General features: G+C 44.9%; 4 protein-coding genes, 1 long non-coding RNA gene and 1 other non-coding gene across 9 annotated transcripts; 2 read left to right on the plus strand and 4 right to left on the minus strand.

The window, feature by feature from the left end:
* Positions 1 to 790: 790 nt before the first annotated feature.
* Positions 791 to 955, minus strand: LOC122817836 (U1 spliceosomal RNA). The gene has a single exon (XR_006367407.1). It is a non-coding gene; the product is annotated as a U1 spliceosomal RNA (small nuclear RNA).
* Positions 956 to 3,869: 2,914 nt separating this feature from the next.
* Positions 3,870 to 10,593, plus strand: LOC108025420 (cytochrome P450 4c3). The gene is made up of 8 exons (XM_017095903.3): positions 3,870 to 4,252; positions 7,394 to 7,509; positions 7,568 to 7,684; positions 7,880 to 8,039; positions 8,128 to 8,197; positions 9,412 to 9,700; positions 9,759 to 10,038; positions 10,097 to 10,593. The coding sequence occupies exons 1-8, from the start codon at positions 4,018 to 4,020 to the stop codon at positions 10,435 to 10,437; spliced, it is 1,608 nt and encodes a 535-aa protein (XP_016951392.1). The 5' UTR covers positions 3,870 to 4,017; the 3' UTR covers positions 10,438 to 10,593.
* Positions 10,594 to 10,600: 7 nt separating this feature from the next.
* LOC108025419 (uncharacterized) lies at positions 10,601 to 11,320 on the minus strand. Its single transcript, XM_017095901.2, has 4 exons — positions 11,264 to 11,320; positions 11,055 to 11,210; positions 10,828 to 10,995; positions 10,601 to 10,756 (listed from the first exon to the last, which is right to left on the minus strand). Exons 1-4 carry the CDS (start codon positions 11,318 to 11,320, stop codon positions 10,601 to 10,603), a joined length of 537 nt encoding a protein of 178 aa, XP_016951390.1.
* A 265-nt stretch (positions 11,321 to 11,585) lies between these two features.
* On the minus strand, positions 11,586 to 12,327 carry LOC108025172 (uncharacterized). The gene is made up of 4 exons (XM_017095449.1): positions 12,232 to 12,327; positions 12,025 to 12,180; positions 11,801 to 11,968; positions 11,586 to 11,741 (listed from the first exon to the last, which is right to left on the minus strand). The coding sequence occupies exons 1-4, from the start codon at positions 12,286 to 12,288 to the stop codon at positions 11,586 to 11,588; spliced, it is 537 nt and encodes a 178-aa protein (XP_016950938.1). The 5' UTR covers positions 12,289 to 12,327.
* A 278-nt stretch (positions 12,328 to 12,605) lies between these two features.
* Positions 12,606 to 20,205, minus strand: LOC108025165 (uncharacterized). The gene is made up of 4 exons (XM_017095443.2): positions 20,089 to 20,205; positions 13,100 to 13,255; positions 12,881 to 13,048; positions 12,606 to 12,827 (listed from the first exon to the last, which is right to left on the minus strand). The coding sequence occupies exons 2-4, from the start codon at positions 13,145 to 13,147 to the stop codon at positions 12,672 to 12,674; spliced, it is 372 nt and encodes a 123-aa protein (XP_016950932.1). The 5' UTR covers positions 13,148 to 13,255; positions 20,089 to 20,205; the 3' UTR covers positions 12,606 to 12,671.
* On the plus strand, positions 13,673 to 14,375 carry LOC127011527 (uncharacterized). 4 transcript variants are annotated; one of them, XR_007764541.1, is made up of 4 exons: positions 13,673 to 13,812; positions 13,871 to 13,992; positions 14,045 to 14,203; positions 14,251 to 14,375. It is a non-coding gene; the product is annotated as an uncharacterized LOC127011527 (long non-coding RNA). The 4 variants fall into 4 exon arrangements; XR_007764542.1 differs by having other exon boundaries at positions 14,035 to 14,369; XR_007764540.1 differs by having other exon boundaries at positions 14,045 to 14,369.
* Positions 20,206 to 22,739: the final 2,534 nt, after the last annotated feature.

Consider the following 22,739-nt stretch of genomic DNA (forward strand, 5'->3'; position numbering starts at 1 on the left):
GTCTAATGGCTGAGTGTTTTATGGCCACTCCGGCTGACCTCTTGGGCAACTTCCCTTCGCACGAAGTCTGGCCGAAAGCCCGGCTACTCTGGGGTAGTATCTTTGAGAGCCGACAGCCGACGACTAACTACCGTGCGGAAGTGAACTTGACCTTATCGAGGGGCTGAAAGACCGCTAGCCAAAGCCGAAGGCGAGCTAATCAATGCGGCCCCAACTGCTGGCCATAATTTGTGAGTCAAATGCCCAGGTGCCATGATGGCAATAAACGAACGGAACACATCGCCCAAAAGCAAGGCAAGAGCAGAAACAGTTGTAGTTATAGTTAAGATCTGCAGCTCTTTGGTGCTGACTATCCGCGAAGGCTTCTCGACTTCTTCCGCACGTCCAGCATCCAGATCAAGTTCAAGTATAGCTAAAGATGGCGAAGTGACCCAAGCTGAAGAGACCATGCTAGCTTTGACCCATTGAACTGCTTTGCGGGGGACCGAGCATGCTTTTGGTGAAAAGCAAACACGTTTGGCACGCGTATTTCTATACATACGATAAAAAGTGAATGAACAACACACGCCAGCAGATAATACTCGTAAGATGTCAACAACCGTTAACCTTTTGTTCAATATGCAAATCGGCAAAAAATTAGGCGTTTAAATTTATTATTTAATATAATTAAGAGTTTCTCAGGTGCACAAAAATTACGAACGCTCCATTAAAACACGCTAAAACCATATTTTTAATCTGATTTCTGTTATGCAATCAGATGGTTATTATTTAATTTGAATTTATTGCAGAGGTCGGGACGGCGCGAACGCCATTCCCGGCTACCAAAAATAACACGCACGAGTTATTCACATTAGGAATAATCGCGGAGGTCAACCCAGCCGAGGTGCAATGGCTGAGTCTCGCTCCGGAGGAACCGCCTTCGTGATCACGGTTGACCTCTACGCCAGGTAAGTATGCTTTCCCCCGGTAGAATCTAGGGTCTCCCCGAGGCAGCTGCCAGAACCCGTTGGGAATTATTGCGAACTGTTGCTGAGAAGCAAAAACCACCCCGCTTGCTTAGGGGTGACATTCGACCCCGGGTGCTGTGCGAAATAAATCGGGTATTTGAGGTGGTAATATGTTGGAAAATATCTATTGGAAATCAGGAAAAATCTCTCAGGAATTATTACACTCATTACGAATATTCATTGGGTAATAAGGTAACCCATGAAAATGTGCTCTGCTCAATGGCACTATAATCTTGGATTTCCAACCTTCTTCCCTCGTTTTCCTGCTCCACTTGAAACCTGCCTGAGCAGGAAGATGATTGAATACCAGTTGGTAAGTCGCCCTTGATCTTGAAAATGCCTCGGCTAGAGGACGGCCGGCCCTCCGCACAAGTCACTCACGATGCTCACTTGTTAGCACAGACATGCGAGATGGCCGAATAGTCGGCTATCGGAGCTGTATCCGCTGCAAATCAGTCACGGATCAACTGCACGTAGGCATATTATCATCTGCGAGATACAAACATAGCTAACCGAAGAGCGAAAACCAAAACAAAACAAAGAAGACCACCACAGCAACTATTTTCGAAGGGGAAGCCCCTGAGATACTCTGGCTTAAGAGCTATGTTCCCTGTGTTGTGCTCTAATCTTCTGCGGAATTGCATGGCTAAATAAAGTGGCCAGAAATACGCAGAATTAGATGATAAAATTGTTAAATGAAAACAGAAGTGGTTGCGAGCAGTGACTTGGCACTTTCGGCAATCCGCTTTTCCCCCGCGAAGCTGTTAATTCTTCTTTAATTAAAGAACGAGTCGAGTATCGCCGCGGTTTCTTCCACTTCCTAGACTTTATTTTCTGCCTGGGGTGTCGTAATCACTCGGTTTCCTAGCCACACAGGTTCAATTGTAATGATTTATCGATTTGGCCAGAGAATTCTGTTACAAGAAGGCTTCCTATGTGGTCCCTGACCTTTCGATGGAACTCTTTGGCAGCTTGGTATTTGAATATGCAAACGAATCTTCGGAATTGCAGATTGGGGACTTAGGTCCGGTTCTATAATTTATTTCAAGTGGTAAAAAATCATTGTTTTATTTCTGGGATTATGTCACAATCTCTGGAGTGGCTGGGAGTCTTTAGTTATGCATCAGTAATACGAGGTTCTATGGGTTTCGAGAGAACAGGTTCCGTGGCTTACAAACAGAAGAAATCAAAACGAAACCCAAAACGCAGACGGCGAAATAGTATTAATTTGGTTAGCCAAGAACCCAAAACGAGTTACGCTGGTTCCACCTCGAGCATCATCAATAAGAACGGGCATGCGTTGGGCTGGTGGCGGGTACAAGGAAACTTCCTCCTAACCTTGGGTTACATTTAACATGTGGAACCCAATCAGATTTGTATCTCGATCAAAGATCTAGTTCCCCAAGCTATCGCTAAGTGCCCAAGAATGCTTCGACCAACGAAGGTGACAGGCTGCACTTTAACTTTGATTTCTGAAAGCCCTAGACCCTACTTCCTCTTAACCTTGGCTTAGATTTGACATGAACACTACCAGATATGGATCTTGGTGATAGATCGAGTTACTCAAGCTATTGCTAGTTGTCCAAGAATCTATCTATAACTCTGATTTCAGAAAGCTCTCGGCTTAACTGCCTCCTATCCTTGGGTTGCACTTAACTTGCGACAGACAATCAGATTTTGATCTTGATCAGAGGCGGAGTTCCTCAAGCCATCGATTAATTGTCCCAGAATCTTCTGACTCAGTGGTGGCAGTCACCCTATAACTTTGATTTCTCAAACCCTCGAGCTAAACGCTCCCATTGTGAAGTGTCTACTAGCGGACATGACAGTGCGTTTAAGCTCGTTTTAATTGCAGTCTTATAATGAGATCCGAACCTGCAGTTAATGGGCGATCGCAGAATCGAGCGGCTCTATCTGAATCCCAGTGCCAACCTTCTTGCCAAAAGCTAGCCAAGGCCATGTGGCTCTGTCTGGGCGGAACCCAACTTCCAGTCTAGTCCTATGGCTCGGAGCTAGAGTCTCATAAAGGGTTGACATGCAGACGCCCCTCCCCCTTGATTGACTGAATGTGAGGAGATCTTTCGGCTCTTGAAGCTTGCCATTCAGGCACAAGGGCGAGCAGTAAAGCGCCGAGCAAGAAATTATGGAAATTAATAACTTGGACATGACGAAGTGTAGCTGCTCTTGCAAATTCGACTTATACGCCATAATATTGCACAGTCTAAAACATGTGATAGTGTTCAGGTTGATGGGTTATGCAATACCACTTTTTCGTTGAGGCATCTACCGGTTATTTTTGCACAATGGCACAGAAAGATAATACCCATTTGTTAAATAGAACAGAAGTGGTTCAAGTTCAGATCGAGCAGCCTTTGAAGACCACCACTTATTTGCATAGAAACCAGTTGGGGGTAAAATACGTGCATCCGAAAACAGGTATAATAAAATAGCTCCATTTCCCTTTTCGCATCGAAAAGAGCTTTCTTCTGCTCGGACAAGCCCAAAATTGGAGCTAAAGTGCCCTCAGATGGGGGGAAAAGTACACAATCGTCAACTTCGAAGTCGTAATCCCAGCTGCAGCGATTTGTAGGTCCCATAAACAGTCGAAAAGCCCAGTCATCTAGGCAACAATGTGACTGCAAGTCGCTTGTTTTGGCCACCTTTTTGCCCCGTCTATCGCTGTTACCCACACCGACAGACCCGGCTAAGAGATCGAGATACTCACGAACACTGGCGCAGGTTGTACAGCCTCAGATACAAATGCGATTCAAAGCCGAGAGTTCGCGAGACTCTCGTCTCGAAACCCGAAACGCCTGGCCCGAAATTTTTAGCACTTCTTTTTAAATTTTTGTGCAATCTCGGATTTTCGGTTAGTTGTCTATTGGAGTTCGCAGCGCTTGAGTCGCCGGGTCCGGGTTCGAATCTCCGTGCGATAGGACATCGTGTCATATACAAAGTGAAGTTGTAGTGTCTGAAAGACTGTGAGCTCTGTGTCGCGATCTGTGCTGAGATGTCCTCGAAAGTGGTGACCTCGCTGATGGCCGAGAGCCTGCTGCTCTCCAAAGTGGGCCAAGTGATATCGGGCTACTCCCCGATTACGGTTTTCCTCGTCGCGTCCATCGCGCTCTTCCTGGTGGTCTACAACAAGCGGCGATCCCGGCTGGTGAAGTACATCGAAAAGATCCCGGGACCCGCGGCCATGCCCTTTCTGGGCAACGCCATCGAGATGAATGTGGACCATGACGGTGAGTTTTGGATACCGAGCGTTTGATAAGAATCGCCTCCAAAATTCTTACGCCTCTCTCGCTTGTTCGCGGCTGCTCCAGTTAGTGATATTGACCCTGAGTCACTGGGGCCTCTGATTACTAGGGCAAACAAGCGGCGGCGAGCAGGTGCTAATTTCTGTGATCAGCTTCCAATCGAAGCCTACTGGTAATAGCAGTACCTCCCAAAGCCCGAGTGTTAATGAACTTTACTTTCCGAACTTCACTTTCGCTGCGGAAGATCGTGGGAGCCTGAGGCTTTGGCCAAGTTCGTGGTCTCCTTAGAGCCAACTGCTAATTGATTTACAGAACTGCCAGATTCGAGCGTTTTGAAATGCGAAAACCTGTTGGAAATTAGATTGCAATAACCGGGTGATTTACGCATTTTCTGTTTGCCTTTGTCTTGCCTTTGCCTTTGCCTTTGCTCGCTGAAACACATAATTTAATTAACAAATTTTGTGTTTGTTTGCGATGCGCCACATCGTCGGTTGGGGGCAAACAAAACGTGAAAAAAGTCGCCGGGCAATTGGGCGTGCAGCGTTGGCATAATTCTAATGAATTTCAATCACGGGAAAGTCGCCCGAAAGGAGCAACAACCTTTGAGCCAGTCTCGGATTAATTCGGCAAGAATAATATGCCTTGTAAAACAACCCCAGAGCAAACAAATCGCAGCCTGATCGTTTGACTTTCACCACTCCGGCTCGCCGTTTCACACGCAATTTACACGAATTTGTTTGCCGATCCGAAAGCAATTACCAAATATGAAGAACCGCGGCCAGCAGCAGCCAGAAGCCGCCCATAAATCACTCACATAACAGGCCCGACGAGCACTCGATGGAGTGATAAAAATAGCCATAAACTGCGAACAGACTTGGCTCAGACTTAAGACCCAGCAAAAGATACGGGGAAAAAGGCCCAAAGCGCAGACAATGGAAGCGGACTTGATCTTGACACTGAATGGCAGAATATCCATCATAATTGGACCCGGCTCGGCTTCGGCTTCGCTCGGATTCCCAATCGATCGGGCTGATTAATTCGCACTCTGCGGATCCAGCGTTTGGCAACCTCCCCCCTCGGATAGATAAAGACAAAGAAAATTAACATGAATTTAAATGCGGAAGCGCAGATACAAGATACAAATTCGGCGCTCGGCCACTGCAGTGGAGTCGTGTGTAGGAAACGGATTTGATAAAACGTTTGAAACTTGGCCACTCATTCGAAGGGTGCTGAGCCCCATGGATTCGATTCGTTTCCGTTTTCTGTTCTTTGTCTTTTGATTAAAGATCGCAAACCTGATTTTCGGCTCTTTACTTGGGGGTTCTCTTGGGGTCGGCTGTCCAAAGTCGCTATTAGCATTTACATTCAGCAGTTTTACAGCCTGCTTTAATGAACTCTAACTCGAAAAGAACCTTTTAGACCAGTTCTATTAGGCAGTGAAATGCCTTGCTAACTCGTAGCATCTCCACCCGAAACTGCCCCAGCGCTTTAAGGTCGCCGGATAATCGAAAGACCTGCTCAAGAATATTTCTGCCAAGGCAATCCGGCCGCCTGCATATAATTTATGGACCGATTAGCAGCCACCGGGTTTTATTAATTTTTTATAATTTAATTTAAGAACGTCTCTTGACTGCTGTCTGTTTGCTCGTGCAATTACGAGGCCTTTGTTAACTGCTAAAAACTCGCAAAACTCTAATAACTCTGAAGATAAAATGAAATATGGTGTTGCAGCGATTCTGGCTGAAGGTCAAGCGGTTCTTGATCGCCGTGTGTATTTTTCCGAGATACCTGCGGCCGTTGAAGAGGCAGCTCGGCAGCATTTGGAGTGGCTGATGTGGAGTGATGTTGCCAAGGCTCAAACGGGTTTCCAATTCTGAGTTTTCTGAGTTCTACTGCCGACGAATCGGGGGTCATGGTGTTTCTCTGCTAAACGGCTGTGGGTGTTTCTGGGACTTTAACTGGTAACTGCTTTTTAATCTGCTTCGCCAATGTCAGCCAAGAAAATTGTGCCACAGGCAAATTATTTCGAGTTGACAGCGCAGTTTTAGTTACGCAGCTGACGTAGGAAAAGGCCGGGAAAATTCCCTAGGTAGGGTGGCAAAGGTATGACTAAAGGTTGGTTTTCATAAGCGATGCGGCCTCTTGAATTTCGATTCAAACATTTGAGGGCGTGTCTGCTTAGCACACGCTTACTGCCTGGTGATCTTTGTTCTGGTTAGGAGACAAGCACACTTTCGTTTTCAGCAAATACCAGTAAGCTTAAAGTAGTTGGGGGGAATAAAATTCACTTTTCATATTTTCAAATGAGCAATTATGGATAATTTGCCCAACCTGAACCTGGTAAAATTACCCTACATAATAACCTGAGTTTGTGACGGACATGAGACCCACCAAATGATAATGAGGCACCCACATGCCGGCGGGAGAGATTGCGTGAAAAGTGCTCTGTTTTGGTCAGCCCAAAGTTCGCTGGAAGCTGCCAACTTCCGCGGGAAGAGCGGAGCAACTCACCTGAGAAATGCCCCACCTGAGAAACGCGAGGTGGTCGCGAAACAGCGATTTTGCTTTACGGGCGGTGGGGTTACATAAAGTCATTATTAGACATAGGGATTGCTGAATGGCCGCGCATCGCTCTTTCGTTGTGTGTTTCATCTTTTAATTAATGCAACACATACGAGCTGCGACACATAAACACGGCACCTTATTGGTATGAGGTCTTTACATGGGCTTGTGTCTATGAGTAACGTGTTTTGGCCGGGTTCGGGTGAGAAAAGCCCCGGCTCAGCAACTGGGCCACGAAGAAAGCAATTGAGGCGACCTTCAAGGGGCGAAGAAGGGGCAGCAGCGAACCGAAAACAATTACCGCGACGTCGGGGAAGTGTGCAGATGAAACATCAAAACAAACAAATTGTTAATAAATTACAGGGGTTAATAAAAATATTTCAAATAATTTATAATTAGTCAGTGAAAGAAGGGTTATATCTTTCGTAAAATAGTTACTTATTATTGCTACCGAATTAATGAAAATTGATACCATAAATGCTGATGTAAATCGTTCTCCCAGCCAAATCGTGGAAGCCAACATAACGAAACTGGTTTTTGATCGACTCCTATTGTTTTTCGCAGAGCTCTTCAACCGCGTCATCGGCATGCAAAAACTGTGGGGCACGCGTATTGGAATCAACCGAGTTTGGCAGGGAACTGCCCCCCGAGTGCTCCTCTTCGAGCCCGAAACTGTGGAGGTAACTAAAGTTAAGAATGTCTTGTAAGCAAGACTAATTTAATAATTCCTTTTTCCAGCCCATACTGAACAGCCAGAAGTTCGTGAACAAGAGCCACGATTACGACTATCTGCATCCTTGGCTGGGAGAGGGTCTGCTCACCAGCACTGACCGCAAGTGGCACTCCCGCAGGAAGGTAAGTAAAAAGTATAAATATAATATCAAAAAGAATATTAATTTTGGATTATTTTCGTTACAAAATGAATTTATTTTTTTATTTTACTATTTTGAAGTTGATCAAGATTATTTGTTGCTAAAGTTATACATTTCTCTGGTTATTATCCCCACAAGGCATGACTTATTTAAACATTTTTCAAAAATTAAATTACAGATCCTCACGCCCGCCTTCCACTTCAAAATCTTGGACGACTTCATAGACGTCTTCAACGAGCAGAGCGCGGTCTTGGCCAGAAAATTGGCGGTGGAGGTGGGCAGCGAGGCGTTCAACCTGTTCCCCTACGTCACGCTCTGCACGTTGGACATTGTCTGTGGTGAGTGTCAATGCCGCTGGAGATCGCATATAGTTTCCAGATCGGATAACATTGTTCGTGGCTAATTGCAACGTCATTCAATTCCCAGAAACCGCCATGGGTCGCAGAATCTATGCCCAGAGCAATAGTGAATCGGAGTACGTGAAGGCGGTCTACGGGTAAGAAAATGTCGATTACTGGAAAGTAAGATGGTCAGATTGCATGTCATAGATTTGTTTAAAGATAAATTCATTATTTTTCCTGCCACACACAAAAACTATCTATTCAAATTGCAGAAATGTTTTCATTGATACCCAAATTGGTCCAAATTACTTATAATCACTTTAAGCAATTGGCTTTCGTCCCATTCGGGCTGTGATAGATTTTCTGATATGATTTCAATTACAGTCGTAAATGCCTCAGACACTGTATATGCTTCTATTACATTTTCAATCATAAATTATGGATATTGTTATTGGTTAATTTAAAGCCATTTCCTTTTGGTTTATGAGGCCTGATCAAAGAGTGCCCGATTGGTTTACAAAATGCTTGAATTACAGTCTCAAAAGCTGCTCAAAATCTGAGCACTGTCTGCCTCGTAAGACAAATCGACTTAAATAAACCGAAAAACTAGCCATACTTGATTTTTAAAATATTAAATATTGTATCTTAATCTTCCCACGCAAAAGAAGAGAAGAGATTAAGTATTTGTAATCCTGAAAATATGCAACTGTTTGTTTGAGTCTCGACCTATCATTTCAAACTTAATCGTGGCATACTTTTAGCTGGGTGTTCTGGGGACATTTAAAAGTACCGAACATGTTCAGGGTTTTTAAAGATATAACCCTTTGTTTTCCAATTACGCAGCCCAACACAGTAATTGTTGTATCTGTCTGCACTAATAAAATATATCATAAAACCCGGCGACCACTGGGAATAATAACATCAATAGCAGACGCAACTCTTCCTCATTTTGCGAGGAGTTATCAGCGCTGTGGCAGCAGTTTAATATCGAGAGCTGTCAGAACAGCTGTCAGGGAAGAGACACCCTTTAGATACACATGTCCTGCCGCCTCCCGCACCCACTTCCGCCCAGTGCGTGAGGGGGTGGGTGGCGGTGCATCCAAGCGCAAAATATGCGAGATTAAGATGTCAATGGGATGCTTGAAGTGCTTCCAGGCTGATAACAGACAGCGTCGGACCCACTCTGCCACCCAGCCACGCTCGCCCATTGAACAGTTGACTAACTTTCAATTTACGCAACACTTTCCCATTTCCCAACCCCACAACCAGTAATACATGAGCTGTAGTATCTGTAAAATTATTAGAATAGGGGGTCTTTTATTGCCTGCTATTTTCCTGATGTGTATTTAATTTTTCTACTTCACCCCAGCATTGGATCGATTGTGCAGAGTCGCCAGGCGAAGATCTGGCTGCAGAGCGACTTCATCTTCAGCCTGACTGCGGAGTACAAGCTCCACCAGAGCTACATAAGCACCCTGCACGGGTTCTCCAACATGGTGATCCGCGAACGCAAGGCTGAGCTGGCCCTTCTCCAGGAGAACAACAACAACAACAACGAGAATGCCCCCGATGCCTACGATGATGTGGGAAAGAAGAAGCGCCTGGCCTTCCTGGATCTGCTCATCGATGCCTCCAAGGAGGGAACAGTGCTCTCGAATGTAAGCTATACTGGCCTCCTTGAATATCATAAATTATACAATACTTAACCCCTAATAGGAGGACATTCGCGAGGAGGTGGACACCTTTATGTTCGAGGGCCACGACACCACCTCGGCCGCCATTTCCTGGACCCTCTTCCTGCTGGGCTGCCATCCGGAGTACCAGGAGCAGGTGGTGGAGGAGCTGGACGCGATCTTCGGCGACGACAAGGAGACGCCGGCCACCATGAAGAACCTGCTGGACATGCGGTACCTGGAGTGCTGCATCAAGGACTCGCTGCGCCTGTTCCCCAGTGTGCCCATGATGGCCAGGATGGTGGGCGAGGATGTCAACATAGGTAAGCTTTCCCGTTAAGTTCAATCAAGGAAACAGTCAATTAAATACTCTTTGAACAGGTGGAAAGATCGTGCCCGCTGGCACCCAGGCCATCATCATGACCTACGCCCTGCACCGCAACCCGCGGGTCTTCCCCAAGCCGGAGCAGTTCAACCCGGACAACTTCCTGCCGGAGAACTGCGCCGGTCGCCATCCCTTCGCCTACATCCCCTTCAGCGCCGGACCGCGCAACTGCATTGGCCAGAAGTTCGCCATTCTGGAGGAGAAGGCCGTCATCTCCACGGTGCTGAGGAAGTACAAGATCGAGGCCGTCGACCGGCGCGAGGACCTCACCCTGCTGGGCGAGCTCATCCTGCGACCCAAGGACGGCCTGAGGGTAAAGATCACGCCCAGGGACTAACGAAACTTTCACCATTCGCTTCGATCCAAAGTACACTGTAAATAACTAGAGTTAGCCGGATACCATAGGTCTAGCGATAAGTTTATGTTAAACTCTGTAACCGCTGCAATACTTCCTAGCCTAAGAATAAACCTCATTGAATAATTTTGTAGAACACATCGGTTTATGAAAGAGTGTAGAAGAAGTCAACGGTCGCCCGATTGACTCCATATGCAAACCAGTCCGAGTGGAAAAGGTATTCCCCAAGTGGAAAGTTGAGAGCTCCGGTTATTTGTTTGTTCAAAAAGCTCGTGGGCAGCTTGTCAACTAAAAGATCGTGCTGAAAGAGGTTAAAGTTCAAAATAATTAATTATTAATTAAAAATTGAAATTAGGTTTCCATAGCACTTACATCATATGGGCACGAGTGATTCATGTTGGAGTGCTTTTTGAACAGGCCGTGGAAGAAGCCAGCAATCGGGTTCGACTTGGGGTGTTTCAGGAGTTTACAGGCGTCGAATGTGATATTGTACAGAAAAGGCTTGTAGCCACTGTAACGCTTGAGCAGAGCAAAGTTAACCTGGAAATACCAAATTTAGTTATTATTTATAAATTGCTTAAGTTTAGGTAGTCGCTAACCTTTATTTTGGTTATGGGAACTTTGTGTAGGTTAACCTTGAGGGACAAGTACTTAAAGCTGCGATTGACCGACTTCAGGTGGCAGTACTCAAAGTCAGCAAACTTCTTATCCCAGGAAGTGCACTTGACATTCGTAAACTCGACCATAGGAGTTATCTTCAAAATAAGATATTATGGTGCTTGGTTTTTGTTTAATTGAATACACATACTTCCTTGATCAAATATAACATTATTATAAGATGGCCAAGACATATATACTTGCACATAATCAAAAGCAACAGAGATTCTGTCTTTTAGGCAGTCGATTAAACTCTGTCCTAAGCCAACATTATTTTCGAAACATAGATTGGAGCAAAGTCATTAAGAACTGTTCAATCTAATTTAGTAATAATGTCATTTTAATTTTTCACGGTCTATCGAACTGTGGCTGGAAATCAACATTATGTTATGAGGCCGCATTTTTGCATATTGGTTTTGTTTATTAGGCCTTTAGATGGGTACACTTTATCCACAAAACAGGAAGCCTAATAATTACGAAAGTGTAAAGTATACTTTGACATTGGCGCGGTTTATGTCGTAGGCGAACCAATTAGTTTGAAAGAGGTAATCTCCGAGGGGAAAGGGCAAGACCTCGGTGAAGTGGGTATTTATAGCGCTGATCGGTAGTTTTTCTACCACTATATCTTGCTGGAAATTATGAAATAATTAGAAATTATAAACTTCTATAGAAAGTAGATTGCACTTACATCATAGGGGCAAGAGTGATTCATGTTGGAGTGGCTCTTGAAGAAGCCGTAAAAATATGCTGCAATGGGACTGGATTTGGTATTCTTCAGAAATCGGCAGGCGTCCACAGTCACGTTGTAGAGATACGGCTTGTAGCCACTGAATCTCTTTAGTAGTTCCGCATTCACCTGTGAGGATAATCGGCTAGATCTCACACGCATATCATTATTGATACTATACTAACTTTGACTTTGGTGATGGGCTTCTTCAGCAAGTTCACCTTTAAGGACATGTACTTATAGGTTCGATTCACGGATTTGAGATAGCAGTACTCAAAGTCGGCGAACTCAGGGTCCAAGGAGGTGCATACAATGTTGGTCAGCTCCACTCTAGATGCAATCTAAAATCTTGTTTCAATATTAATACTTCTTTTTAATCGTATTTTCCCAACCTGTTTGATTAAATATAGGAGCACAAAGAGTTCGATAAGGCGGAATCGGGAACTCATTTCGACCAACAATGATGCGGAGTCACTGTTTCAATGAAATCTAATAACTTTATGCCAGAAAATTTTCAATTTAGTCTATCAGCAAATGACAATGCTCGTTAAATAGGTATTAGCCCTTAATCCGCTTGTAATTGAACAAATATTTACCCTCTTTATGTGTACTTCTAAATACATAAAGTACTTCATACATGGACAATATTTAAATATCAGTACCTGTCGTTTTTCAACCTGACACCCTAAGAGAGGTGTGAAAAGAGCTTGTTCTTTTCATTGACTACAGCGTTGTTCTTTGTTGGGACTCCCCGGTGCTATTAAACTCGCCGAATACTAATTTTAATGTATAGCGAAAACATTTAAAAAGGTTATTAACAATCATTTTGTATTTAGGAGAGCGTGCCGTAGACCCGAACTTCCGCCCGGCTTATATCATCTGCCATCCAGTTGGAATAAAATTGGTAATCTCCGAGCGGAAAAGGCAAAACTTTTGTAAATTGCGTATTTACAAACTCGGCGGAAAGCTTATCCACAATAAGGTCGTGCTGTAAGGAAATATTATGTTAGTCACAACTCTAATAGGGTATTATTTTATTACATCAAAGGGACACGTATGATTCATGTTGGAATGCTGCAGAAAGAGACTGTGGAAAAAGCCAAAAACTGGGTTTGACTTGGGATATTTCAGAACTCTACAGGCATCCACCGTGATGTTATAAAGAAACGGCTGGTATCCACCGAATCTCTTAAGCAATGCAAAGTTGACCTGGAACGAAAGGTCATTAAAGGTTTTAAATAAATTAACTGTCAACCGAACCTTGACTTTGGTAATGGGAATCTTATACAGTTTCACTTTCAGCGACATATATTTGAAAGTGCGGTTCACGGACTTCAGTCGGCAGTACTCGAAGTCGTCAAAAGTCGTATCCAAGGACGTACACTTAATATTAGTAAACTCTATCTTAGCAGGGATCTAGAAAAAATTAAATTAAAAATTAAATTATTACATTTCCTATTGAAAGTGAGCTTACATTTATAACTGAGTATAATATCAACATGAATAGTAGAAAGTATTTCGAGAACATCCTTGAAATAAAGAACTTTTGTACACCTATTCAATGTACGTATTACTTAGTAGTAAAACGAAATATATTTTTCATTGATGTCTAACTTCATTGGCTTCATTCCTCATTAATTTCGATAATTGTTCAGTTCTATTTAAAAATGTATGTTTTGAGTTTCAGTGAGTTATTTTAAAGCAATTAGACACAATTAAGATATCTCGGTGAATCAGGTAATATTAAAATGAGCAGTTACAAATGTTTTGGTGAGTCTACTATTACCTGAAAATGTGGGTAGATGACGAAAACACCACAAAGCAGCATTCAATAATACACGGATTTATTTGTCAGGAACTTGTTTTGGATTTTTAAGTTAGTCAGGATAGTGTGAAATAAATGTTTGCCGATGCCCGAAGAACATCATAAGCAAACCAGTGCGACTTGAAAAGAATTTCGCCTTCCGGAAATGGTAAAACCTCTGTTAATCGCGTATTGAAGAAGTTGGTAGTAAGTTTATCCACGATAAGGTCGTGCTGCAATTGAGAAAATATTTGAGATTGTGACTGCCTAATTAACCTCTTGAAAACTCACGTCAAAAGGGCACGAATGGTTCATATTGGAATGGCTTCTGAAAAATTCGTACATATAGGTCAGTACTGGGTTCGACTTCGGATTTTTTAAATATCTACAGGCATCCGCAGTAATGTTGTAGAGGAATGGCTTATAGCCACTGGATTTTTTATGGAGTGCAAAGTTTATCTGGAAGGACGAGAGTTTCTTTGGAGAAGTTACTTCAAAAACATTTTTATACACGCACTTTGGCCCTGGTGATGGGAATTGTATAAAGCTTCACTTTCACGGTAAACTCCAATTTGGAAGAGATCTAAAATACAGTTTCAATGCTTAGGGGTTAAAATATAATACAGTAGCCCTTACTGTCCTGAAGACACTAAGGAGCAAAATAACCTGCACTGCGTTAATATAACCGAAGCACATTTTTGAGGTGGGTATATGAAATAAACTGAATTCGGAATCAGTGAACTGAATATTAATATATAGTATTTAAGCTCTGTAATCATTTTAAAAATTGTTATATAAATTATTTTTAATGCGACTTTAAAGTACTTTTAAATGTCCTATTATAGGCCGAGGCTGGAATGGAAAATGTTTACCTCGGCTTATATATTATTTGAGCGTTCAAAAAGTACCAAAACGATCGATTTTGAGTATTTAAAAAATTGAAAGCCAGATTTTTAAATAATTTTATTAGTTAAATTGGCTAACAAGAAGTGGCGCCAACTGTCTGTGCTCTTTCCCCGCAACTATTTATGAACATTTATGTGGGTGCTGGTGCCCTTTCCATAATTTCTTTTCTTATATCTGCCTTTTTTCGCAAAATGGAGCGGCGCCAGTGCTTAGGGGCAACTTAAGTGTGCTCACAGTCTGTAATGCACAAATAAATGCGACGGACAAACAAATGGGTGGTGCGGTGGTCGGCCATTGGTTATGTGTATATCTAAATGGATATTATGCGCATATTTCCCGGTCCGCGATAGATAACTCGACTGGGAATCGGAGCAGGAAAAGATAGCTGGCCAGATAGATAGGTAGATACGTAGATAGGTGGATAGATAGACAGATAGCTAGATCGATAGCCGGCGGTGATAAGCGACCAACGACTACTCCTCCGCCGGAACGGGCGAAGGCAAACAATCAATTAGAATGGCAAAATCTTCGCAAATGCAATAAAAATTCACGGAACGCAAGAGGGCTTAAAAAGTAATTCCCCAGCTAGAAACCGTGGCCGGCGATCACCGCCGGCCGGAAAATGGAGAGCGGAGAAGTGGCCCTGAAATCATGACGATCCCTATCGGCGTCTGGTGGAAAAACTCACCCACTTGCGGGTCGGGCCAATAAATCGATTGCCACTGCAACCGCACTCTATGTGTGCGCTTTGTGCATTTACAATGCCAGCGATTATTGTTTGCTTTAGTTTACGGCCGGACTTTAAAACCAATCGATCACAATTGGCCGCTGCCCGAGCGAGTTATGTGTGTCATGTGAACGGAAGTTCGGCCAGGAACTTTTCCCGCGAACTTTCCGGGCAACCTTCCGTCCGTGGCCCCGGGTAATTATGCACTCCCCGACTCCCTCCCGCATGTCACTTAACCGGATTGCGCCTGCGACATCAAAACAAATTGCACTCCCTCGTGGATAGCACACAAATCTGATTAGGAAAACATTTACAAACGCAAATCGCAAGTTAGCAACGAAGTTATCCTGTCGCCAGCAGGGGAGTGGACCTCCCATCCGTCGAACCACCCCGACATAATTTGATGTGTGAACTTCGGACGGCCCTCGATGCCCCGGGATGGTCTAATTTGATTGACGTCAACGCGCCCGGAAATGGTGGGAAAAGAGCAAGGCAGGGGCACTGATAAAAAAGGGTACCAACATTATTTACAAGCTTTAAAATTCAGACTACATTTTCTTTATTAAGCAAGTTTTCCCCTTTTTTCCCTGTTCGTGTGCCGGCAGAGGCCTGGCAGACCTATGAAAAAAGTATACCATAAGATAGTTAAAAAGTATGTACGAAATGAGCGTACATAGAATTTCTCATAGCTAAGAAGAGGTATTCTTTCCAAAGAGTATTTTTAGTTTAATGACCTCCTGTACGATTTCTCCCAGTGCAGGCAAAGGAAAAGTTTCGCAGCGGACCACAAGTGGCAGAAGGCTCTGTCCGCTTCTGCGGCAGGTAGTATCCTTGTGCGGATCCCGTTCCTCCTGCGAGCTCGTGTCCTCGCCCGTGGAATGATATCCAAACAAACTCAATTTGGTGTGCTGCCAGCGCCTTTGATAGATTAGCAGACAAAGCGAGAGAGGCGCGACTGCAGCGACACGTGACCACCAGTTTTGGGCGGCTGTGGGATGGGCTGGGAGTGAGTGGGGTTGGTGGGCGGCGGTGGTGCAAGGACACTGGCAAGCTCGTATTCGTATTCCATTTGGGCGAGCATACAAAATTGATTTGGTTGTAGCACAAGCAAAATATTTGCCAACGGCAGGCAGCCATTAAACAGCTGCTGCTGCTGCTGCTGCCGAAATTTGGCGTCTCTGGCTCCTGATTTTCCAGCAAGGACACGTGGCTGGGTGCTGGGTGGTGCACTTGCCAACGCCGCTGTCACGTGCCACAGGCGGCAAATTAAACAAGGCGCAACATGGGAAGCAAAAGTTTAACAATGCAGAAAATTGAAAAACAATCAAAAAACCCGGCCGCAGGAGAGGAGGGCAGTGAAAGTTAAGTGCCGGCATGCATACGAGGACAGCCAAGGATTCGGGTTCCGGCATAGAGGATACGGATGCGGATATGGTCTCCTGTTTGCCCAGAGCGCGCGCTCCGTTTCGTCTCACTTTATTTGGCCATAATTAGCTTAATGCGCGCAACAAACAAACCGGAAGAGGCCGGGGCTGCTCGGGGAGCGGAAGCGGAAGTGGCCGTGTTGCCATCCAAAGCGAGCTGGCCATGCATGTCCTTGCCTGGCATTTAGCCAGGCCAACGGCAATGGCAAAGCAAACAAATGTCCCAGCAACGTGAAGCAGGAGCAGTCCACAGAGTGCCAGAAAAAATGAGCGGAGTTGCGGAGCTGCAGGTCGAAGGCGGTAATACTCTACTGGTTACTATAGTTTATAGCTTACTATAGTTTACTAAGATCAAAATTAAATTGTGAAGAGATATTTATCACTATCATTCCCATTGTAAACATACTTAAATTACATTATGCTTTGAATATATGAATAACCATTTTATTGAATATATTGCATATATTTTTGTAAGATTTTGTATGTACAAAAGGAAAGTGAAGTGATTTGTTGGACCTAGAATCTCTACCTATCCACACATTGTATAACCTTCTTTCCCCTGTTCCCTTTAATGCATTCGTATCTTTTTTTCCGCTGAACTATGAGCCCCCGATCCAGAGTCAATCGCCGAGTGAATACACCCGAGGGCAGAACTTTGCCAGAAAAACGGAAACAAGGCAAACAGAATGCACGGAAAAAATTAAAATCATTAATCCCCTTAAAAGGTTCTTAATCTGCGGCTGCTGCTGCTGAATTTTGTTGCTTCATTTGCCGTCGTCGTTGAGTTTGTGCCAGCCATTTGTGGATCGCTGCCTCTGCATTACTCATACGCAGCGTTGCCAACTTGGGTTCCCCGGCTGTGTGGCCCCCACACCACCCCTCTGTCCTATCTATCCCCGTATTTTCGCCTAGTTTTTGCGCTATATATATTTTTTGCTGTCAATAAAGTGTCCGCTGGCTGTCATCGCCCTGCGACACCATCATATGACTCTGAGTCAGCCGACAGTCAGCTGCCCGTCGTGATTAGTGCTCCGGCTAAGCGAGATTGGGTGCGATCTTCGGCGCGAAGCATCGACCCTGGCCAGTTGGAGCCCAGTGCCACATGCAACAGTTGCCGGCTGTCGCCGGCGATTGCCACCTCCGTCAGCGACTGCGATCGTAAATTGAGCAAACATTCGTGGCTGTGCAATTGCATTGCGGTTTTATGGCACTCTCCAGGGCCCACTGTACACTCAGATACACATAAACTGCGACGATTTCGAGTGCGAGGCGAGGGCAAACAGTTCGCTTTATGACTGGCAAACCTCCGGCCGAGGGCGATGCAAAAACAGTCGCAATCGCAAAATGTAAATAATTTCACCGCGACCCGAAACAGAGCGTCTGGAAAGTGGCCCCACAGAAAGGCGAACCTGACGCAAATAAAACAATAAATTCTATACAAAATTGACAAGCCGGCTTAGCCGCTGTTAGTTGGTGCTGATAGCCGGCCACTTTCGATGGAGCCGTTTGGGGGCATAAACCGGAGGCCAAAGGCGATACTGCGACCACTCGCGGCCCAATAAACAATAAACTATCAACAATTAACAATAAGCAGGGCACCTTTCAGGGAAACTCGTTCGGTAGCCATACAGTTGCGTAGCTGGCTTACTTTGAGCCGTAAAAGTTAAGCATTTAATGGCGAAATTAAAGACGGCCGAAGGCTTCTGAATTGGCGAGTGGTTCTGTTTTTATTTCACTTGTCTTCGAACAGGTGTATCTGATTGAATTTAAAAGTTAGAAACCCTATCAGAATATTCAAATACGAGCCGCAGGGCCATGTTTAAACCTTTAATTATAACATTTCCAGCCGCATAATTACCTTTTTCTTGCATCTCTGGAAACAGGATTTCCCCTGCATTACTCTGAGACTCAACTTCCCACCCACCCTGGCAAATCTAATTAATTTCACCAGCCGAAAATTATGACAGGGAGGACAGAAGAGGATGTGGTTCCGTCGCACCCCTAATTTCCGAATGAAATCAAAGCGAAAACAAAGGGAAACTTATGTTTCGCCTCCATCTACAACTGCACCTCCCACCCGCCGAAGAAAAACAAAGCTCTGAAAAGGAAAACAAAAATAAAATAACAAGAATTTAAATTGAAATTATTTATTTTTGCATTTTGAAAGCGTTCGCGCGTGTCAAGGATTTCTCACGCGCACCAGTCAACCGGCAAAACGATGACGAACCCCTGGCAACCGGAGTGCCAGTACAATTTAGTCACCCCTCTGCGCGCCTTGCTTTTTTAATTTGAAAATATAAAAATAACAAGGCGCTCACGCGTATTCAAATGTCAAAGTCTCGCGGAATCCTCCACTCTTTTCCCCCCAGAACTCGCGAAAAAGCTATTTGCATTCGGGGCTTCGCGGCAAGTCTCTGTAAATCAGTCGCTGAATGGGGATCTTATCTGAAAGGAGGCCCCAGCATTTTCCCTATTTATTGTCCCCCAAAAATTGCACAATTTTATTGGTTTTTGCCTCAGTTCTCGCTTGACGAGAAATTTGGTAATAAAATTAGAAACTAAACGCCACATTAAATTACCCATAAAATACTCATTAAACAAAATCAGATCAATAAACCTCTGTAAGGAAAAACCCTGCAAGTGTGAGAAAGAATTTTGTACTCGATAGAAAAACCCCATTGTAACTTAACATATTTCACACCCCTTTGGGTCAAGGTCTGAAGGTCGTTGGCGCCCTGGGAACTTCTCCGAATCTATTTCCAGTGGGGATTATCACCTCGAGTTGGGCAAACAAGATAACCCCGAATCCGAGCCAACAGCTGATCAGCAATAGCCTCGCATTGAGGTGGGTTCGAAGTCGTGGGACACCAAGTCCACTTCCTCCCCCAGAAGCCCCGGCCAATGCAGTAGTTAGCCCAAGACATCATCTCCTAATCCTCGAGCACACACCCATAAGAACTCGGGACCCGGTACCGCCGTGGGAACGCCGAGGGGGCCGGCACCTGCCCGTCCAAAGCACGGAGTAGGGAATATGCAATATGGTAAATACCTCCCGAGTGTGATGGATAAATCTGTAATCACACATTCTTACCGCTCCGCTACATCAACGTCGGAACTTCGTCGTCGGGGAAGCCGCGTTTTGATCCGCTGGCTTACGCAGTTGAACCACCGGACTAAGGCAGTCCAATAATTTTCACGTTCCCCGTCCCCACGCAGCGGGGAAATGAGTCGGCCCCGTGTATGGGCCAAGGAAAATGAATCGAAAGTGCACTCGGAAAAATTGAGGTGCTTATATCCAGAGGGAATTTTCTAAAATTAAACTCCGTGCTTCAAAAGCACTTTCCCGGAACTCTTCACCCTTACAATTCTTTGGGTAGGTTTATCTTACCCTGTGAAAACAATGCTCCCAGACATTATAATCCCAAATATAGAGGACTTAAGTATCTCTCTAAATTTAAAAAATATTTTTGAATATTTTACAAGTGATTTACAAAGGCCAACTACATGAAATACTGTGGAGATATCATAGAAAATGTTATTATAATAATAGTATTATATTGGGAAATTAATTGGCTAATTTAGATTTGTCTAACCTATAATTTATATTAATTTCTCTTAAATTTAAAACGTTTTGCTATTACTAAGTACTGTCGTAAATTCCAAGCTTCGTTGCACTTATCTGACCGCTATTGTCAATCTCTCAGTGTAGACTAAGACCATGCGATAGTCACATCGAAGTGAACAAATATATGTGGTGCGGCATAGTCAGCCGACTGGCACTCCCACTCTCACTCCCGCTGTCAGCCCCTCCCACTGCCTCGCACCGCCCACCGCCCACCGCCCGACGCCCACCACCCACCGCCGGCCACCTCGAGTGCGGCTGCTGTCTTTCGGGTGCCATAAATCATAAGCAAACATTTTGATATTGTAATCCCCATTTTAATCCGTGCGCATAAAAAGCCAAAAATCAAACTTTTCGACATGGGCGGCGGTGCCTGTGATGTGCCTTCTGCATTTGCTTTGTTAGTTTTTCTCGCTCGTTCGCTCCGTGTTTTACTTTTTTCGCTCGTTTCCCCAAAAAATTGATGGATTACCTTGGCCCCCCGAGCACCCGCTGCCCCCCGAAAACCAGGTGATAAGAAGTCTTCTGCGGCCGATGATGATGTGGCAACTGTTGCTTTTGCTGGCCGCCTTGATTTATTAATTAATTATGTGCGGACGGAAACTGCGTCATTACGGGGGATCGATAAAATGGCTAATAGGGCGGCGACGACTGCGATGCGGCGGCAGGAGATCATTGGTCGTCGGCCCTTTTTGAAGCGGTGCGGCGGCAATAGTTGAAAGAACAGTTGGTGGTGCCTCTGCCTCTGCCTCTGCCACTGCCGCCCACAACCACCCATCCAGGGTCTTCCATATTTGATGTGGACTTTCGACTGCTTGGTAGTCTATTTTTCTGGGTGCTTTCATCGCCGAGGATCCCAGATGCCTTTGAAGTCGTTCCGCCAAAAGGTTGAGCAATGCGAAATGGGTAAAACGAAGTGACTAAAGCTGCGGAAAACTGGGTTGGTTGATTCCCAACAACCAAAAAGTTCGTTACCATGTTTGATAACAGGTTAGTTAGGGTAAATAACATGTGATTCTTTGTGAAGGGGAACAAAATATCATGAGAAATATTCCAATAAAGTGAAATTTCCATCAACATTTTAAGGGGTAAGTCTTAACCAATAAGTGCTAAAATAAATTCTCAAAAACTATTCCCCTCGACCCTAATCCACCCATCCACTGATCCTTTGTGCCGGAAGTGACAACCCCATTTCCCATTACATTTATTGCCATCAGCCGATTGATGTCTGTCCAAGCGGGGATATCTGAAGCCTTAATTGATTATGTCTAGCTTATTATCCCGACTCCAATGCCCATCTCCCGCGGTTCAGGACTTCTCCCCTCGGCATCTTCTCCCTTTCCCGCATCTCCCAGATACAATTACCATCCCGAACAGCTGACTTTCTGTCCTAGTCCCAAACTCGGTCCCAAGGACCAAGGAAGTGCAACAGTCGAGCGGGGAAGTTCTCGGGTTCTCTCCTCTGCTGCTCCTGGGGAAATTGCGTAGCCGACCCGTGTGCGCATGTAACAAACGCATTCAGTAGATACAGGGGCGACGCCCCTTTCGCCCATAGCGCACCAGCAGGGGGCGTGGCCAGTGAGCAGCGAGTGAAAGGCGAGCCAAGCCAATCGAAAGCGAGTGAATAATCAGCGAGTTTCCAGCGAGTGGCTGGAGATAAGCGCGCGGGGAGGGAGACGTGGAAATGGGAAAAGGGAAGGCGCCGGAGCCAGAGCGAAATGTGCGTGAGTTTTCCGCTCCTGTGTTCCACTCCTGGCTTTCCTTCGCCACGTTTTCCGCTCCTTTTTCCACGTGCCCTGCATAAATCGGCCAGCAATCGATGTAACTTGTGTGCCCAGGAGGAGTTCCCAACAGATGTCATCATATTTTTCTGCAGGTTCCGAAATTATGCGGCTCCTTTGGCGTCGCTTAATTTGTTTTCCCGCCCCCCTGCTCCGCACTTTCCCGCTTCCCCATTTTCCCCAGCTTGGACGCCTGCTTTTCCTTCTTTCCGACGTGTGCCTGCGACTTGGTTACAAGTACTTTACGGTAATGGAGGATTTTCGCTTGAGCATCCTCTAACAGAAATTAATTTAAATCGATATGCGGCCAGAGTGGCGCTGTCTACGTGGCCGAGGGTGTGCCAAAAGGGGGTGTGGCGTCCTGGCCCTTATTAATTAGCATCGTAATTTATTTCGGCGGCCTGATTGAGCTGTAGGTGGCTGAAACTTCTCGGCGATGCGAGTATCCCGCGCATCTCTCGCATTTCCAGTGGCAATGTCAGCAAGGACACGCCACGCAAACTAATACGCGAACGCACACTTTCGGAGGATGGGAAAACCCTTGTGAGAAGCCAGAAAAAAATGTAGATAGAAAAAGGCTCTTTACAGATCGAGAACATTTAATATTGAAAAGTTAAATTAAATAGTTACAGATAT

This window comes from Drosophila biarmipes, chromosome 3R (assembly GCF_025231255.1).
Source record: "Drosophila biarmipes strain raj3 chromosome 3R, RU_DBia_V1.1, whole genome shotgun sequence".
NCBI classification, from domain to species: Eukaryota; Metazoa; Arthropoda; class Insecta; order Diptera; family Drosophilidae; genus Drosophila; species Drosophila biarmipes.

Excerpts from the sequence above, each read along its gene's own strand:
- LOC108025420 (XM_017095903.3), top strand. The coding sequence starts at position 4,018 with ATGTCCTCGAAAGTGGTGACCTCGCTGATGGCCGAGAGCCTGCTGCTC. Across the intron at positions 7,510-7,567 it reads TCGAGCCCGAAACTGTGGAG|CCCATACTGAACAGCCAGAA; the intron begins GTAACTAAAGTT and ends TCCTTTTTCCAG. Across the intron at positions 9,701-9,758 it reads AGGGAACAGTGCTCTCGAAT|GAGGACATTCGCGAGGAGGT; the intron begins GTAAGCTATACT and ends AACCCCTAATAG.
- LOC108025419 (XM_017095901.2), bottom strand. The coding sequence starts at position 11,320 with ATGTGCAAGTATATATGTCTTGGCCATCTTATAATAATGTTATATTTG. Across the intron at positions 10,996-11,054 it reads TTCCCATAACCAAAATAAAG|GTTAACTTTGCTCTGCTCAA; the intron begins GTTAGCGACTAC and ends TGGTATTTCCAG. Across the intron at positions 10,757-10,827 it reads ATCACTCGTGCCCATATGAT|CACGATCTTTTAGTTGACAA; the intron begins GTAAGTGCTATG and ends AACCTCTTTCAG.
- LOC108025172 (XM_017095449.1), bottom strand. The coding sequence starts at position 12,288 with ATGAGTTCCCGATTCCGCCTTATCGAACTCTTTGTGCTCCTATATTTA. Across the intron at positions 12,181-12,231 it reads TCCTATATTTAATCAAACAG|ATTGCATCTAGAGTGGAGCT; the intron begins GTTGGGAAAATA and ends ACAAGATTTTAG. Across the intron at positions 11,969-12,024 it reads AGCCCATCACCAAAGTCAAA|GTGAATGCGGAACTACTAAA; the intron begins GTTAGTATAGTA and ends TTATCCTCACAG.
- LOC108025165 (XM_017095443.2), bottom strand. The coding sequence starts at position 13,147 with ATGTCGCTGAAAGTGAAACTGTATAAGATTCCCATTACCAAAGTCAAG. Across the intron at positions 13,049-13,099 it reads TTCCCATTACCAAAGTCAAG|GTCAACTTTGCATTGCTTAA; the intron begins GTTCGGTTGACA and ends CTTTCGTTCCAG. Across the intron at positions 12,828-12,880 it reads ATCATACGTGTCCCTTTGAT|CACGACCTTATTGTGGATAA; the intron begins GTAATAAAATAA and ends ATTTCCTTACAG.